The sequence below is a fragment of the Malaclemys terrapin genome, chromosome 2 (genome assembly GCF_027887155.1).
Source record: "Malaclemys terrapin pileata isolate rMalTer1 chromosome 2, rMalTer1.hap1, whole genome shotgun sequence".
Taxonomy (NCBI): domain Eukaryota; kingdom Metazoa; phylum Chordata; order Testudines; family Emydidae; genus Malaclemys; species Malaclemys terrapin.
In genome coordinates, this window is record NC_071506.1 from 8,974,325 (window position 1) to 8,991,430 (window position 17,106).

A 17,106-nucleotide genomic window follows, 5' to 3' on the forward strand; every position below is an offset into this window, starting at 1 on the left:
GATGCCTCTATGGCATAGCAACCCTGAGTTTCTATGGTGATTGGCAAACCTGGAAGTAGAACTAATAATAATACTTAGCTCTTTATATAGGACATCTCACTAGTAGATCTCAGTGTGTGCTACAAAGGACATCAGTATCATAGCCCCATTTTATGGATGGAGAAACTGAGGCACAGGGTAATCTGAACCCAAGGTCATCCAGCAGGCCAGTGGCAGAGCTGGGAATAGAACCCAGATCTCTTGAGTCCCAGGCCAGTGCTCCATCCACCAGGCCACACTGCTCTGAAGAGACCCCCAGAGTTGCCTGGGTTTTATATACAGTAGCTGTTGTGGATCATCTGTAAAAGCCTGTCAAAGCACTTTGTGAAGCCCAAGGATAAACACCAGTAGTGTGGTGACACTGAAGGGGAATGCAGCAGCTGCTAAGTGCGCAGCAATAGTTGATGAATGTGCATGCAGCCTTGATAATAAATAGGGAGATTTATGTGAAGCGTGCTACTTAACGCTTTGTCAACAAACAGATCATCTTTTTGCAGAAAGCACTCTCTGGAGGGAGTAAATAAAGACTGCGAACTGGCAGCTCTGTCGGAGCAAGGGCTGGACCCTGTGGATACGGTGACAAAGTTCCTCCTCTACCTTGGTGGGTCCTGCACTTATTGGCGGATTTTCCTCGCCTCACAGATTCACCATGTGGGTCAGGAAACAGCCCCGAGACGTTCCCCTCTGGTAGAAGCCACAGTCCAGGTCAATTCCTCCTGTGTCTGATCAGGAGTTGGGAGGTTTGGGGGGAACCCGGGCCCGCCTTCTACTCCGGGTTCCAGCCCAGGGCCCTGTGGACTGCAGCTGTCTAGAGTGCCTCCTGGTACAGCTGCACGACAGCTACAACTCCCTGGGCTACTTCCCCACGGCCTCCTCCCAACACCTTCTTTAGCCTCACCACAGGACCTTTCTCCTGGTGTTTGATAATGCTTGTACTCCTCAGTCTTCCAGCAGTATGTCTTCTCACTCTCGGCTCCTAGTGCCTCTTGCGCCCAACTCCTCACATGCATGCCACAAACTGAAGTGAGGTCCTTTTTAAACTCAGGTGCCCTGATTAGCTAGCCTGTCCTAGTTGATTCTAGCAGTTTCTGAATTGGCTCCAGGTGTCTTAATTATCCTGCCTGTCTTAATTGGTTCTAGCGGGTTCCTGATTACTCTAGTGCAGCCCCTGCTCTGGTCACGCAGGGAACAGAAAACTACTCATCCAGTGACCAGTATATTTGCCCTCTACCAGACTCCTGTACCCCACTGGTCTGGGTCTGTCACAATACTTAAAAAGAAGAAATTGTTTTATCTGTGGAATGCAGATTTCTGGTCTCTCAATCTATGTGCTGGTCTTAATACTTGGGATAAAATTCCAAAATAGCTTCTGATGATTTAGGTGTTCAAGTTGCGTCTTGACCATATTGAGCCGGGAGTGGAATGCTTGAACAGAGCTGCCAACGATTTCAGTCTTTTCTTACTGGTTGCTCTTTCTTTAGAAGACACTGGTGATCCTGAAATATTGAGGTTGGTGTGCCAAAGTGCTTTGAACATGGATAGGTCGGGATATATCAGATGATATAACTTGTGTCATTCTTTTTCGGTTTACTTCCTTCTTCCCCTGCTATAATTCTGGTGTAACTTTAGAAGATAAAATCTCTTGAGGCACTAGTGTTCTAATACCGCTTGCCACTTGAGAGCTGGGTACTGAGCATTTCAAAGGGGGAAACATTTAACACTGTTTCTAGCTCGAGAAGTTGTCGTGGTAGCAGCCTCTGAAACTATCAGAAATGAGATTGGTGTGTTTCGATTGTGAGCTTCTCCTTGTCTTTTCATGTGTCTTTAAAGTGCTGAATAAACCTGTGGCCCTCAGTGAATAAATTGTGTGCGTTGTAAGGAAGGTAGTTGAGTGACATGATTTTTATGGTCTGTTTGTGTGCATCCTGCCAAAGTTGGGAAGAATTGCTAGTGTAAATACTGGTGGGAATCCTAGTAGCTCATGGCTGAATATTTTTAAATTTTTGAAGCATTTCTGTTTCTGGGTGCATATGCAAAAATTAAAGATACTTTTAAAACGGGTGAACATCATTTAAACATCAGTAGATTCAACCCTGACAGTATCAAGTCTCAAACTTCAAGCCAACGTATGGTAAATCTCATTACCTGGGATTGTATAGCATGAAGAAAAATTCAGCTATATTTGCAAATATCGGTTTCCCTTCCCAGTTATGAAACTATGACATAGAGACCAGTGGAGACTGGGAGAAAGTAGCGGTGGGAGAAGTATTCTCGTCTCGTTTTAGTTTGTGCTAGTGGTAGTGGCTTTCATTCTTAGCAGGTATATGTATTCATTTACACTTTACTAGTGTAACTCAGAATCTTTTTATAACCTTGGTCAGACACAAGTCCTGGCTTCTATGTATAGAGAGGCTCCATTTATAGTGATGTAAAATCCCCAGCAGAAAGTCCTACGTAGTTTTCAATGCTGCAGTATCCTCTCAAGTGAAGCTTTCCAATCACAGACTGTCGCTATGCAGGTATCTCTTGTAATTCTATCGCTTTCTGTCTTTGGATTTTGTAACGGATAAAGTCCAGAGTTGTAGAAATTGATGATCACAACGTGAAGAGATGTGGAATGAAAACAGTGAAGGACTCATAGAATACCATTATGTCTGTGCTCTCGCAAGTCTTCAGTGATGCTCCCGTCGGGTGTTGATGCTTGACAGGTGTGGCACGTAACCAGTTTGTAACCGTAAATATTGGTGAATCATAGAGATCAGCACTTATTGGTAATTTACTCCACATTTGCCTGCCAACCTATACATTTTAAGAATCCATAGATCTTGTATTCCAGGGCCCCAAAGTGCATTCCAGACATGAATTTAGCCTCGACATCTCCCTGCTAAGTAGGACCATGTTATCCCCATTTTACAGATGAGAAAACTCAGACAGAAGTGAAGTAACTTGACCAGAAAGTTTGTGGCAGAAGCAGGAATGGAGAATTGGTGGTGAAAAGGACAGAGGGGAAGGAAAATCTCTCATATGAAAAGAGATGGAAAATATTGGTATTGCTTATCTTAGAAAGTAGATGAGTAAGAAGCATAATGATATAGAGCAGTGGTCCCCAACCTTTTCCGTGGGGCAGGCGCCGGATGACTAGCCGCTGAGGACCGTGGCCGCCGGACAAGCAGCCGCCGAAATGCCGCCATGAAGCAACGACGTCAAGAGGTGTCGCTGCCGAAATCCGTGAAGCGGCAACATCAAGAGGCGTTGCCGCTGAAATGCCACTGAAATTCGGCGGCATTTCGATGGTAGCGCTTCTTGACATTGCTGCTTCTCGGCAGCATTTCGGCAGCTGCTTTTCCGGCAGCCAGTAGGCGGGCGCACATGGATGCCCCGGCAGGCACCATGGTGCCCCAGGGCACCGCGTTGGGGACCCCTGATATAGAGTGAGCAGTGTAGGGAAGGTAAATTGGGAACTTTCATTCTCCGTCTGGGAACACAAGGACAAGGGGTGGTCAGTGAAACTAAAATGGGGGAGACTGAAAACCAAAAAAAGGAAATACACGGTGGAACTCTCTGCCACAGAATGTTGTTCATTCCAGAAGCTTAGTAAGATTAAAAAAGGGCCTGGGTGTTGACCTGGATCCCAGAAGCCAGAGTTGTTATAAATAATGCTAACATCCGTTTTGGAAGGGATATTAAACCTCATGCTTCAGGGTTTAAACCAATCTCTATCGATTAGAGATTAGGAGACCACCTAATGTGAAGGTCAGTTTATCCCACATCTGCCTTAATGGGAGGTTACTTGCGCCTTCCTCTGCAGCATGTGATGCTGGCCACTGTCAGAGACAGATACTGGACTAGCTGGACTGTGGATCCAGTCTGGCAGTTCCCATGGAGAACTGAGTCCCAGTCCTGTGCTTTAGCTATGAGACCATCCTTCGCTTATTTTGAAACGTAGTGCATTCTAGTTGTGCACGAAAGCTGTTCCAGCACAGAGAGAATGTATGCTAAGCATGTGCTGTCCTGTAGCTCCTAGTAAAAAAAAGAGCAGCTGGAACGGTTGTAGTGAGCTCGGATATCGAGAAACTATTTATAGTCAAGGAGGGTAAAAGCACCAAACGCTCCCATTGTACAACTAGCAGTTCTATAGTGAACCTGTGCAGCGTGGGGGAAATGGTTCTGCTCACGCTGTCACTATCGCTTTCAATGTGACTGAAATCTGGGTTTGACTCAGTTAATAGTTTGATCACTCACTGATCCTCCTTCAAATCCCTCCTTAAGACTCATTTCTACTGTGCTGCCTACAGCATCCTGCCAGCTGATAATAGATAGGCAGGTGGCCAGCTGCGATTACGGCTTCCAATAACACATACACTAACACGTGGGCACACGCATTCCTCCCCCCCCCACACCCCCCCAAACTTTGCGAATGCACCTAAGCTCTGCAAAAACATGCCTCAATTTCTGCCGGCCTGTCCTCTTCCTGCTTGTTTCACTTGCTTGTTTTGTCATAAAGTACTAGGCTGGGATTTCAACGGAGCCCGAGGGAGTCAGGATCCAAATCCTGTAGAATTTCCCTGAAATTTCAGCATTTAACTCTCTTGCGACTCCTTTTGAAAACGCCGAGCTGTAAACTCTCTGGTGCAGGGGCCCAGCTCTGACTATGCATAGGTACAGCACCTGGCACAAAGCGGCTCTGACAAAGTTGTGGTGTCTGGGCACTAGTATGTTGCAAATAATAATCAATCTACTAATGGGAAGAAGACTCATGATTTTAACAGCCATTAATAACAGTTGCTTGCCCGTTAATAGTCAATATTCTTTTTCATGGTGGCCAGCTGCTAGCTTTTTGTTTCCCCCTGATGCAGTGACCACAAAAAGGCCCTGTATGTTTCTCTCCTTTTTCTAGGAGCAGGGAGCTAGTGGAAATGTCAAGCTTTGTCTCACTATGTGAACTTCCCTGCCCACCCCCCAACCCCCCAAAAAAACCCTTTGTACCCTTTTACAGCTTTGTTTTCAGCCAAGCCGAACATACTCAACAGATGCAGGGTTTTAAATATAGAAAGCAGGTGTCTGCAGTGAAAGAGAAGTTCCTCAGTGCTTATCTGAAGTGCAGAGGGGCTTTCACCGGATACTCCTTTCAAAACAACCCCGTCAGAGCTGCTGCATCCTGACGGGGGCGATTTGGGCAAGCCTGTGTGATGTGACGGGTTATTAATAGCCCTCGGAAACGTGACACTCAGCTACTTCACTTCCCGAGAGGACAGTGAGGATCTGCTCCTCATCAGGTCGCTTCCTCCGGGAAGGTTTTAAAAGGAGGAGACTAGAAGAACTTAGCACTTGGCTGCAGGACACTGTGTCCACCTCCTCACTTCCAGCGCACAAGGAAGGAGTTTGTCATCCTGACACCCAGGGCTGGCATGCTAGCGTCCTCGCTTTGGGTAAGATTTCAGAAGCATTTCCAGGCGCTGAGCTCGCTGCAGCGAGACTGGGAAAGACGTCTCTCGAAGCTTGGGGCTTCAGGCAGTAGGGGGGACCCTCTCCCTAGAAATTCAACTTCACTGAGCCCCGCGGATGCTGTGGGGAACCACACCGTGCAATAGTGGCAGTTCTTTGGAGAAAACGTGAGGTGAGCTGCTTCTCTTCCTGACTCAGGCTGTAACATGGGAAGCAGTAGCTACCTGCGACTCTCTTAGAGTTCACTGGAAAACTCTGCTGATTTACTCAGGGTGAGGACTTTCACACAGACAAGCTGACTGACTTGAGTCATCTACATTTATTGAGGTGTTCTCGGCGTTTCTGCAGCAGCATCGCTCCCCGGTATCTGTTGGAGGTGAATGGGCTAGATTGTCGTTCTGAAACCTGTCAGGGGCCTAGACGTTTTAGAGGGAAGATTGCCAAGACTGTAACTTGAAGGCATAGCGTTTCTTTCCAGTCTATCCTTTGTAGTAAGAGGGGATAGAGTTCTCGTTAAGATGCATGGAGCACTGATTTGTTATGGGTTTGGTTTTTTTAATGTAAGTCACTGGCTGCCCCTTGAGGGATCACCAGTACAAATGGAGTATGTTCTTAGCTCCCCTTTTACATTGCTCTCCTGCAGATTCTCGTTCCTCCCCATCCCAGATTGGTGTAGGTATCAGCAATGAATGAGGAATGCAATTCCTCTGTGCCAGTTTAGGAAACTTCCCTCTTAGCATTTGGAAAACTAGCTGGACAAAGGAGAGACCTCCTCCTGCTCCTCCCAGGCTGGTATCTCCAGGGAGCAAGAGGATAGCCTGCACATCTAGTCTAACTTTACGTTGTACAGTGATAAGTTCAGACATGGGATCATCGATTGTGCTGGAATGCTTCAGGCTGCTGACAGTTCTCACAGAGTGTGGTATCTGGTTGGCCTTGTCCGGTTTCCACGTACTGCCCTCAGAGGGTAAAACCCCAACAGCCTTACATTAGCGCAAAGGAATTCACACAAAGTAAGTTTCTCAGGCAGGGAACCAAATTTCCACTGAGGTTCTGTGGAGAGTGGGGGTGAAAAGCCATGTGGCCCGTTGGACTGGGGCAGGAGTTGAGGGTGGGGGTTCTAATCTCTGCACTGCCTCTGACTCGCTGTTTGGAAATTGGCTAGTCAGTTAACCTCAGCCTGTTATCCCCATTTCACAGATGGGTAAATCCTTCCCCATCTCATAGGAGCAGTGCCCTGAGTTATCAGTTATTTGTGCACTGACTTGAACGTGCCAAGTGCTGCATAAACATGACACAGTTTTAGAGGTCCATGTTGCCCCACATCAAGATGGTTTGCCTCGTCAGAGGGTTTGCAGGGCAGGGCAAGGAGCTCCTCCTGTTGTGTCATTACACTGGGGAGACTGGACAAACTGGGGCACACCCACAAACCCCAGAGGTCGCTTGCCCTGAGGTTCTCCTCCTTGGGAGGGGATCTGTCCAATTATTATTCATCAGCAAAGATGCTTTGCTATTATGTCTCCATCTGCGAGAACTCCAGCTCAGGTAAGGACTGCCTCACACAATGAGTGAAAAACCATTGCCATTTGGTTTTTCCCCCCACTCTCATTTATACTTGCTGCCCATTTCAGTGTTGCTGCCATGTGTCATCTTCCGCCAAGTGGCTGGTTTGACTCGCCTACTGAAAGTGGCTATGTAAGTGTCGCGGGAGGGATCACAAGTGGTGGCCTTCTTAGGAAAATCTGCTGTCTCTCCATGTCAGTTTATTTTTCTGTCCACTTGAGACTTGCTGGGCCGGTGCATGGGCAGGGTGTTGGGGAGCATTGCTAGGATTCTTCCTGCCGTGGAGAGCCACAGCAATTTTCAAAGGGCTGTTGCTGAAACTAGGGGCCTAGGTTTGGATTTGGGGGTCTGGGGTCAGGCCCATTAATGGGAAAACTTGGCCCTGACTGAGTCGCCACAGAGCCTAGGTAAGAGAGGAGGGATGGGCTTGTGGTTCAGGCACGGGATTAGGACTCGAGAGAGCTGACTGTCCGATTTTTCAAGAGAGCTCAGATTTCCAGAACTGTTCATCGCCCAACGTGCGGAGCTGCCTTGACAGTCTGGCCCTTCATCTTTCTGTGCTTGGGTTCCCCCTCTTTAAAATGGGGATGATTGTATTTCCTTTCTCTCCTCCCCCCACCCCCCACCTTCATCTTGTCCGTCTCTGCAGGCGGAGACGAGCTGTTAATGTGTGTTTACACTGGGGTCTTCAGGTGCTTCATAATTCTAATAACCCAGTGACAACAGGCATTGCTTTTAGCTCTCTTTCCCGCAGTTGGACAGCCCATCACCCTCTCCCTCCATCTTTAACCCCTTCATGGATGTTTGTCAGCAGTCTTCAGAGGCACCCGCTAAATTGAAAGAATAACGGGGGATGCTGGATAATGCGGCATTAGCATGGTCTCTCGTGTAGTGTAAAAGGTAGAGAGCATGGCACTGAGTGGGTTACGCCTCTGATAGCAGCCTCCTCCCTCAGGTGTGCTGTGAAGCGCTGTGACAGTTCCAGTTCTTTTTTGTGCTGCGTCTACACCAAGAGAGAACCGAACAAAGATGTTGCTCTGCTCAGCTGCCTCCCGTGTCAGTTTACTTATGTGCTTATGTTCTATTTTGAGTCTCTGGCCACGCAGAGCTAAGCAGCCTGTGACCTGGGGAAGGTGTGAGTTTCAAAACAAGAGTCTGCTAGTGCCTGAGTGGGGTGATCAAATGGGGAGGCTGCCTCCAGCCGGGATGGTGGGGAGCGTCTCCTTCAGCCAGGCAGGTTGTAGACCACATGCTGGATATCCTCGAGTCATAGAAATGAGGGAGCTCCTCCATCTCTCCCACGTTCACAATCTCCCGACTGTCCACAATTGTTCCATGCGGAATATACACAAGGGCTCTGTCTAGTTTCAGGGCTCTGGAGCAGCAGTGGCTTAAATGAGGGGCCATTGAATCTGGCTGTTCTTTAACAATGTGTTTTACTGTGAAATGCACAAGAAAATCCTCCCTCACCGGAGTGAGCTGCTCTAAAGGCTGCCTGAAAAATGCCCCAGATTCTCTCTCTCTCTCTCTCTCTCTGAAATGAGTCAGATTCAAGAGGTCACTGAAGCACTGGGGTTTTCACCAGTTCTCTTGGGAGACTGCTCCACAGCCAGAAATTTCCCCATGGGAAGGGATTTTAGCTCCATTTTTCTTTTCTTTAATCTTCTCCCATTACTGACCCCTATGGACCGACCTCCCCCATCGATTTTACAGCTTTCCAATACAGGTGGGCAGCTGTTGTGTGCGGCCTCTTATCATATACCCCAAGACCTGGGTGTCTGGAGCTGCTGTACGTGTCTCATCAAACCCGGTTCCCGAAACTGCCTGCATCCGTCACGTATCTATACTTCAATAGGGAAAGGCTTGTTAGAACTGCTTTGCACTCTCCCTTCCCCAGGATGGCTATTGCTGACGTATGTCTCTGGCATGTTCCTCACGCCCCTTCTTACAGCCTGGATGTTTCACGTTGCTGCTGCCAGTTTACTTGTTTGCACACAGGGACGCTCTCTGTGCTGTCAGTCTACCTCTCAGGCACTAATAGCTTTATTAATAGGTTTCCAGCTCCTCGGGAGGCTTCTAAGTGGAATGCGCCTCTGATTTCATGCTTCAGGAACTGGCCCCGACTGAAGAACCAAAAAAAAGAGAGAGAGGAAAAGCTTAGTTGACCTAAGAGTATTAGAGGTGCATTTGCTTGACATTAACCATTGAGCGGTGTCAGTGTCATGTGGCTGCTTAGGGCAGGCTGACTGGTTACAAGCAGAGTGAGTTATTCAGGGCAGAAATCGCGTGTGGTTTCTCCTACCCTGCTGTGTTGTGTTTGCTTGGATACTAGCAACTTAAAGGTAAGATACGGATAGACATTTCAGATACTCTTTTGTTCCCTGCGTGTGTGTAATAAATTGCATGCTGTTGCTTGGAAACCTAGCCAGACTGTGGCTATAAAGTCCCGAATCTCAGCTGTTCCGTTACAGAGGGTTAACAGCAACATATCTTGATGCTGAAGGGTTTTTCTCAGTGACGGCCGGCTCAGATCAGCTTTAATTGTGGCAGTTGGTACTTGCATTTGGAGGAACCAGTTCCACGTTTGTATTCCTAAGGTGGCACTTAGGGAAGCTCCTGTGTCTTGGCAGTGTGTCAGTGAGTGTGTGTTGTATTTGCCCAGCAGAAGGGGGGAGATAAGCACAGAGTTCTCCTTGTAACATGGGTAAAATGGCTTTTAACCATTTCCCTTTTATCTCGGGCAGTAGGTGACTGCACTGAGCAGTGATTAGTTTTCTAGCCCATGAGCCTTGCAGGGACACGGCGCTGCACCAGCTGTTGACTGCACTTTTTGAAAGTGGTCACTTCCAGCTTTCCAAGCCATAAATAAGGGGTGAGTGTGAGCTGCTTTCCTGCCCTGGCTCGCATTGCTCGCACTGCTGACACTTCGTAATGACATCTCTCTTTAAATCGCATGTTGGTTGTTTTTAATCTCCTGCCTATCCTGTAAATCCAGGCAGAGATTACTCTCGCCTTCCTTCCTCCCCGGCTTTTTGTTAGCAGACTGTTACAAACCAGCTTCCCAGCAAACCTGCCCTACTAAATCAGCTGCCAGCTGAAATGAATCCTCCTTCTTGGTTATGTTTATTTTCTTTCCCCCACTGCTTTCCCTCCCGCTGCTGCTTAGCTGTCCAATTGCAAACTGCCCCCTGAACCACAACCTAAATGTGCCTGGATGATCTTGAAGCAGAAAGACATGGCACTCAGCAGGCACATTGTGCAATTTTGATCTTCTGTGCTTTATAGTATCCCCTGGAAACACACACAAGTGGCTCTTTACAGCCCAAAGTGCTCTGTCTAGCTGGTGTCAATCAGCCAAAGTTGGGGGATGAGGTGAGGCGAAGTTATCTATCTGACCTCCATTGTCATACTATCTGAGCACCTCACAATCTTTAATGTATTGATCTTCACCGTGCCCCTGTGTGAGGTGGGGCTGGGCTGTTACCCCCATTGTACAGATGAGGAAACTGAGGCACAGAGGGACTTAGTGACTTGCCCACGGTCACACACAGAGTCTGTGGCAGAGCTGGGAATTAAACCGAGTCTCCCAAGTCCTACGCTAGCACCCTAGCCACTGGGCCATCCTTCCTCCGTAGAGTCAACTAAGTTGGCCTTGGTTTTGTTTGGTTTTGGAGCGGAATACAGTATTTCCGGTGGAAAGGAAGCCAGGGAGTGTGCTACTTATATCCAACTACAGCCCAGTGCTCTTTCCACTAGGAGATGGTGTGTCCAGCTGGGAGGAGATGTGTTGTTATTTATTTGTGTTGCTGCATTATGTAGGGGGCCACTGTGCTAAGTGCTGTGCAAACGCAGAACAATGTAGAAGGGAGGGAAGACCCTTATTTTTATTAAGTAGCATTTATTAATGACGATCCTTCTCAGACCCAAATAGGAGAGAATCCATAGGAGAGTGAGCACTGTCGCAAAGGGCCTTCCTCTAGTTTGCTTTAATTTGGGCAGAGAGAGGGGCATTTAGTGTATCATAGTTAGAGCCTTCATTTCTCCCCTTTTTCCTTGGCCCCAGCTCTGTCTGCCCCCCAACCCTTCCATGGCAGGGCCGCCCTCCATCTGGCAAAGGACTCTCCCGCAGGGGGGACCTGCAGACCCTATCAAATCTCCCCTTCCTGGCTGAGTGACAGGAGTGAGGTACTGTCAGCTCCTGGAGCTTGGAGACAGCAAGCCTGGGATGAGTGATCTACCTTTGTTGACCTTTTGGTTCCAGCCACTTCTGCGCAGGCCTCAGTAACCGGTCCAGCTCCTTTCTGAAACGCTGCCGTTTTTCATACCCAGGAGTCCCGGCTGGCTACTTGTAATTGTTGAGGCTTTTGGGCTGTGAAAGGAGACATTTCACCTGGACCAACCAGCCCATTTATCATTCTATCTTGGTTACTCATTTGGGCCCCAAGATAGTGGTTTGAGCATTGGCCTGCTAAACCCAGGGTTGTGAATTCAATCCTTGAGGGGGCCATTTAGGGATCTGGGGCAAAAATCTGTCTGGGGATTGGTCCTGCTTTGAGTAAGGGGTCAGACTAGATGACCTCCTGATGTCCCTTCCAACCCTGATATTCTATATTAGTGCCTCACAGTTGCTAATGTGTTTATCTAACGTCCCGGTGCTCGTATCCCCAGTGTACAGAGGGAGAAGTGAGTTTAAGGGACTGACTTACCTAAAGTCACACTAGGAACATGGCAGAGGCAGAAATTGAATCCAGGGTCCCGCCGCCTTCCTCTCTTTCTATGATGGTCACCTTGGTACAGTATCTTGCTTGTTAGAACGGACGCTTCGCTTTTCAGGATATCGGGGGTCCTTGTGGCTTTCAGTGGAGTTGCAGAGGCTGCGATTGTGAAAATGCTGTCGAGCTGCCTAAAAATAGGGCTCGGACTCAGGCAGAACCTGCCGCTAATCACCCCCAGCCGGCTCGTTCCCGCAGAGCGTGTTTGTTTGAGTTACTCAAAGGACAAGAAAACCCCCGATTGCGGGGTGTGACGCAGTAGGGAGTGGGGCGGATTGACCTGGGAATGTCGTCTAGTTTTACTGGGACTGTCTGCATTGGGGATGGGCTAGCAGGGAATGATTTTACTTAAGAGTTACCTGAGCTTGTAACCTAAGCCAGGAGGGGGGTGGTGCCAGGTAACACCTTTGCCCGGAAAACTGGACAAAGGGAGAAAAGAAGCTGGGGGAAGGGGGAGAGAGACGGCTAGAGGGGGTTTTGCTTTCCGTTTTGGGCTGGGTGGTAAAACGCAAAAAACCCCAAAGCTGTGGTCTAAGCTCCCTAACCCCGCCTCCCCGAAGAACTTAACTAAGGGGTCCTGGTTGTACCTACAAGCTCTGCTTGGGACTGCGTTCCGGTTGTCTAATAAACCTTCTGTTTTACTGGCTGGCTAAAAGTCACGGTAAATCGCAGAAAAAGGGGTGCAGGGCCCTGACTTCCCCCACTCCGTGACACGGGGACAAGGGCAGTAATGAAGAGCTGGAGGGGGACTCGGTGTGCGAGCTGGGCTCAGTTCCCGGCCCTGCACAGATATTTCCTGTGTGACTTAGGGTAAGTCAGTCACCGAGTCTCTCTGGGTACGTCTGCACAGCAAAAAAAAACAACCCAAACCTCACAGCAGTGAGTCTCCGAATCCCGGTCAACTGACTCGGGCTCATGGGGCTGTAGCTATTGGGCTAAAAATAGCACCGTAGATGTTCCCACTCAGTCTGGAGGCCAGGCTCTGAGACCCAGCCCCTCACCAGGTTTCAGAGCCCAGCTCCAGCCCGAGCAGGAATGTCAACACTGCTGTTTTTGAGCCCAGTTGCACAAGTCCAAGTCAGTTGACTTGGGCTCTGAGTCTTGCTATTGTGAGGTGGGGTTTTTTTGTTTGTTTGTTTTGCTATGTAGACATATCCTCTCTGCCTTCCTTCCCCCTGTAAAGTTGAGCTACTTCCTCCCTCCCAGGCATGTTGTGAAGATAAAACCCCTCGGTGATTGAGGCCTCAGATACTAGGGTGTTAGGGCCATATATGTACCTAGTTAGAAGAAAACTTCAGGCTTGAAATGCCCTTTGGTAGGCAGGTATAATTTAGGAGTCTCCCTCCCTTATAGGGGGAGCGATGGCCTTTTGTGATGCATCTGGAGTCTGCTGGCCTAAAGAATCTGATCTTTTCTTTGGATTTAAGATTATCCACCCTGTGAGATCTTTTCCCCCTCCCTCCTCTAGGAACTCGAAACCCTGACTCGGTGTTTTCCCTTTGCTGGAATCCTTGACATCTTTCCTTGCTAGGTTGGTTTTCTCCCCTGGACGCACAGGCTGCCTCAACGTTAGAACTTGCTGTGTTGGATGAGACCGGAGGGCGCAGAGCTTTCACCATGACCTGTGGCATAAGCCTCAGGCAGGCAATACAGCCGTCATGGCCATGGCCAATTGTGCAGCACTGTATCTGTGGGGCGGTGGCGGCAGGGCCTAGATACCATGGTGATGGGGCACTAGATGTGTCTGCAGAAGGAGTGGGGTAAGTTCTTCTGCTGTCCTTTGCTGAGTCCCTAGTCTGGATTGTTCCTGTGGCTGTCCGGGCTAGGAGGGAAGGGTGTGCTGTTAGCACATACTGGTTAACACATGCTAGCTAACATGTTTGAAGTGTCTGGTGTACTTAGCACAGGTTAGATAATGTGTGTGAACATCACAGCACAGCTCAGGAGGCAGCATGCTGCAGGGGACAGGGCCCTGGACTGGTACCCAGGAGACCTAAATTCCATTCCCAGCCCAACATATTGGGCCCTGGGGCAATTCTTTCCGCAACTTGGTGTGTTTGTCAGATAGTCCTTACGCCGCTTCGTAAAGTGCTTTGGGATCTATGGAAAGAACTAAGCAGCTGTTACTTCTAAATGCCTTTTTAAAAGGACCCATGTGATACTGTCCTGGCATACCCAAGCCCGTGTTCAAATCCTGCTCCAGTATTGACTCTGTAAAGGATGGACTGTTGCAGGGTGGATCAGACATAGGGGGCTCCTGGCACAGCGTGTGGGGACAGAAGTATGCTGGAGCACGGAAGTGTTCAAAGTTGGCAGGGGGATTTAATGGGGAAATAGCAGCGCAGATGAAATGTGTAACCCTTGTTGCTGTCCCTTTAAATCATACAAATGAGAAATGGTATTGTCCCAGGGCGAGGGAGACCTTTCCTAACAGCTGCCTTCCTGCGCTGCTGCTCCTGCAGGGGGAAGCTACGCAGCAGAGCAGGTTATCTTCTCAGGGACACTTCTGGTGAGCGAAGCTGCTAAAGAAATCCGGAGTCCATGCTCTGATGGCTTAAACCCCCCAACCCTTCCTGAAGGTCCCAGTGCCACCTCTGCCCTCCCACCTCCGAGGATGCAGGAACTGTTTCTCGGTTGTAGCTAGTTGTTCTTGCACGTTTCCAAGGCTCGTGGGATGGATCCACTCTCCTTTCCCCCCACAGAGCAGACAGCTGGGTTTCTCTGCAGCTGTCTCAGGTTTTTTAATAGAAATGGCTTGCACTGGAGCGCAGACGCCGGTGCCTCTCATAAGGAAGCCTTCGCATTCAGATGGAGCCAGCTAGAAATGCCTTGCTGTGAGTTAAACTGCCCGGCTTAGCTCTGATTAACTTTCACCTGTGACCTGCTGACCACCCTTCCCGTCCTAGGCTAAGGGCTGGTCTACACTGGGGGGTGGGGATTGATCTAAGATACGCAACTTCAGCTACACTAATAGCGTAGCTGAAGTCGAAGTATCTTAGATCAAATTACCTGGGGTCCACACGGCGCGGGATCGACGGCCGCGGCTCCCCCGTCGACTGCGCTACCGCCGCTCGCTCTCGTGGAGTTCCGGAGTCGACGGTGAGCGCATTCGGGGATCGATATATCGCGTCTTAACGAGACACGATATATCGATCCCGGATAAATCGATTGCTACCTGCCAATACGGCGGGTAGTGAAGAGGTACCCTAAGCCGATGAACGCAAGCCCCCTTTCCAGTGAGCTGCTCCACCCTCTCAGTGGACACTCCCCCTCGTCGCCCTGCCAATCCAACCAGGGTAAGGATTTGCTGTGATCACCATCGGACCAGATCCCAACTGGTTAGGAGAGCTTGCTGCTCGATTCCCACGTGCCGTTAGCAGCAGGGTCCGGTGTGGTTCCATCTGCGTCTGTGAAAGCCAATTGCAGTGTGTTGTGGCAATGAGGTATGTGCCGGTCGTAAGGAAGCCCCAGGTGGTGTAGAGGCAGTTGCCCACCTGTGTGGGCCTGTGGACCATGGGGAGAACGCCACCCTGCTTCTTTCCCAGAGCACGCTCGGGCTTCTAGCACCGTTCCGAGAGCTGAGCTCTGGCTTCGCAGTTCCATGTGTTGGGTGCTGGGCGGGAGGCGGAGAGCATTTCCAGTGCTGGGCCTTGGACTCTTAGCCCCCTCCCAGACCCGCCATCAGGCATGCGCTGTCAGGCTCGGGGAGGGGAAGGAGCCTTTCTTTGAAGGGACGGGTGTCTTCGTTGTCGAGCTGCTTCCTGCGCTCACGGGTCAAGTAGCAGGTGAATGTTTTCCAAGCAGATAATTACTTGGCTGAGCACTGTGGATGCTCAATCTGTGCTTGTCCGTCCCGTGGGGTATCCCAACGGGCCGTGCTAGAGCTCAGCCACCCATGACCGGGACGGGCAGCTAGCTAGCCATATTTGAAAATGGGCCTTCCCAGAAGACGAGCCATTCACAAGTTTCTCTGCGTGGCCCAATCGCGAGAGAGCGATTTGCAGAGGATGTACAGGGTGACTAGTGCGGCTTGTGTGTTCCTCTAACACCTTTCGCCCGACAAACACACGTCACAGTCGCTCAGCCTCAAAGCACCGTCAGACCTGGGCCGATGGCACGCCTATTGCTAAACGGAGGCAGAGAATAGACAGAGTGATTTCCCCAAGGTTACCTGCTAAGGGCAGAACTGGGAATAGAGCCCAGGCATCCGGGCAAGGAGCCCTCTGCCCGGCCACTTGCCTGCCTGGTTTCTATTGCGAGCGTTTGCTGTTAGTTGATCTGATCTCATTACATCCACCTTAGCTGGCCCTTAGTGTGACAATTCCTGAAGTGTTTTGCTCGGGGCTGGGGTGGAAAAAGGCTTTGGCTTCAGACGCAGCAGCTGCGTCCCCTACTAATTTTGGCAGTACATGGCCCGGTATAGCTTTCTGTTTACTTGATCCCAACCCCAAAGTGATTTCATCCTGTATGTTTCTCCCTTCCAGGCTCTCTCTGCCGGTGACTGGCTGTGGATTTATGGAGGTGCCGGGGAGCAGCTTTGAGTATTGCCACGCACAACATTGTGCCCACTGAGGAAAGGTCTCTGCCGGTTCGCCTGCCCCTGGGTCCGTGCCCTCGGGTTTAACCATTCAAATCTCCCGTGCATGGCTCTCGCAGCCAAGGGACTTCTGCTGGCTGCTGCCACAGCCTGATCCGCTTCGGGCCCCCGTCGCTGCTCCCAAGTACTCCACCTATCCAGATGGGGTAACGTGACGGAGCGAAACGGCACGTGAGGAGGTTCCCAGATGCAGAGGCCTTTCTAGAGAAGAGAGCAAGGAAACCGGACGGCACGGAAGGCAGGGAGGGCGGCGGCTCTGGATTGCACACCCAAAGGAAACTGACACTACAAAGGGAGATTATTATTTTTTATTATTATTATTTGGCTTCAAGCACATGGCTTTTTGTGTGTGTTGGGGGATCTAACACACTCCCAAGAGCTGGGAATATTTGCACAACATTTGTGTTGGGGGTTTTTTAAACTACTTCCCCCCCCCCCCCCCAAAAAAAAACCTCCAGGTTTTGTTTTTTTACTTCTCGTCCTTCTTTCTTTATTTCCCCCTGCCACCCTCACTTCACCATGGCCCGTATGAATCGGCCTGCGCCTGTGGAGGTGTGCTACAAAAACATGCGGTTCCTGATTACCCACAACCCCACCAATGCCACGCTCAGCACCTTCATAGAGGTAAGAAGGAAATGCAGGAAAGGTGAGGGGGTGGCTTGGGGAATTGGTAATAGAATGTAGAGGTTT

The 17,106-nt window shown here is 49.7% G+C and overlaps 1 protein-coding gene across 5 annotated transcripts in view; it reads left to right on the forward strand.

Moving 5' to 3' along the window:
- The window catches only part of PTP4A3 (protein tyrosine phosphatase 4A3), a 168,579-nt gene that overhangs the window by 115,604 nt on the left and 35,869 nt on the right, over window positions 1-17,106 (forward strand). For 2 of the 5 annotated variants that reach the window (XM_054017280.1, XM_054017284.1), the window contains one exon: window positions 16,304-17,040. In XM_054017280.1, coding sequence (XP_053873255.1) covers window positions 16,936-17,040 — 105 coding nt within the window. In that variant the 5' untranslated portion in view covers window positions 16,304-16,935. Of the gene's footprint in view, window positions 1-5,326; window positions 5,469-5,494; window positions 5,657-9,113; window positions 9,390-16,303; window positions 17,041-17,106 lie in introns of those variants that run through there. The other 3 variants (XM_054017281.1, XM_054017283.1, XM_054017282.1) reach the window with 3 other exon arrangements.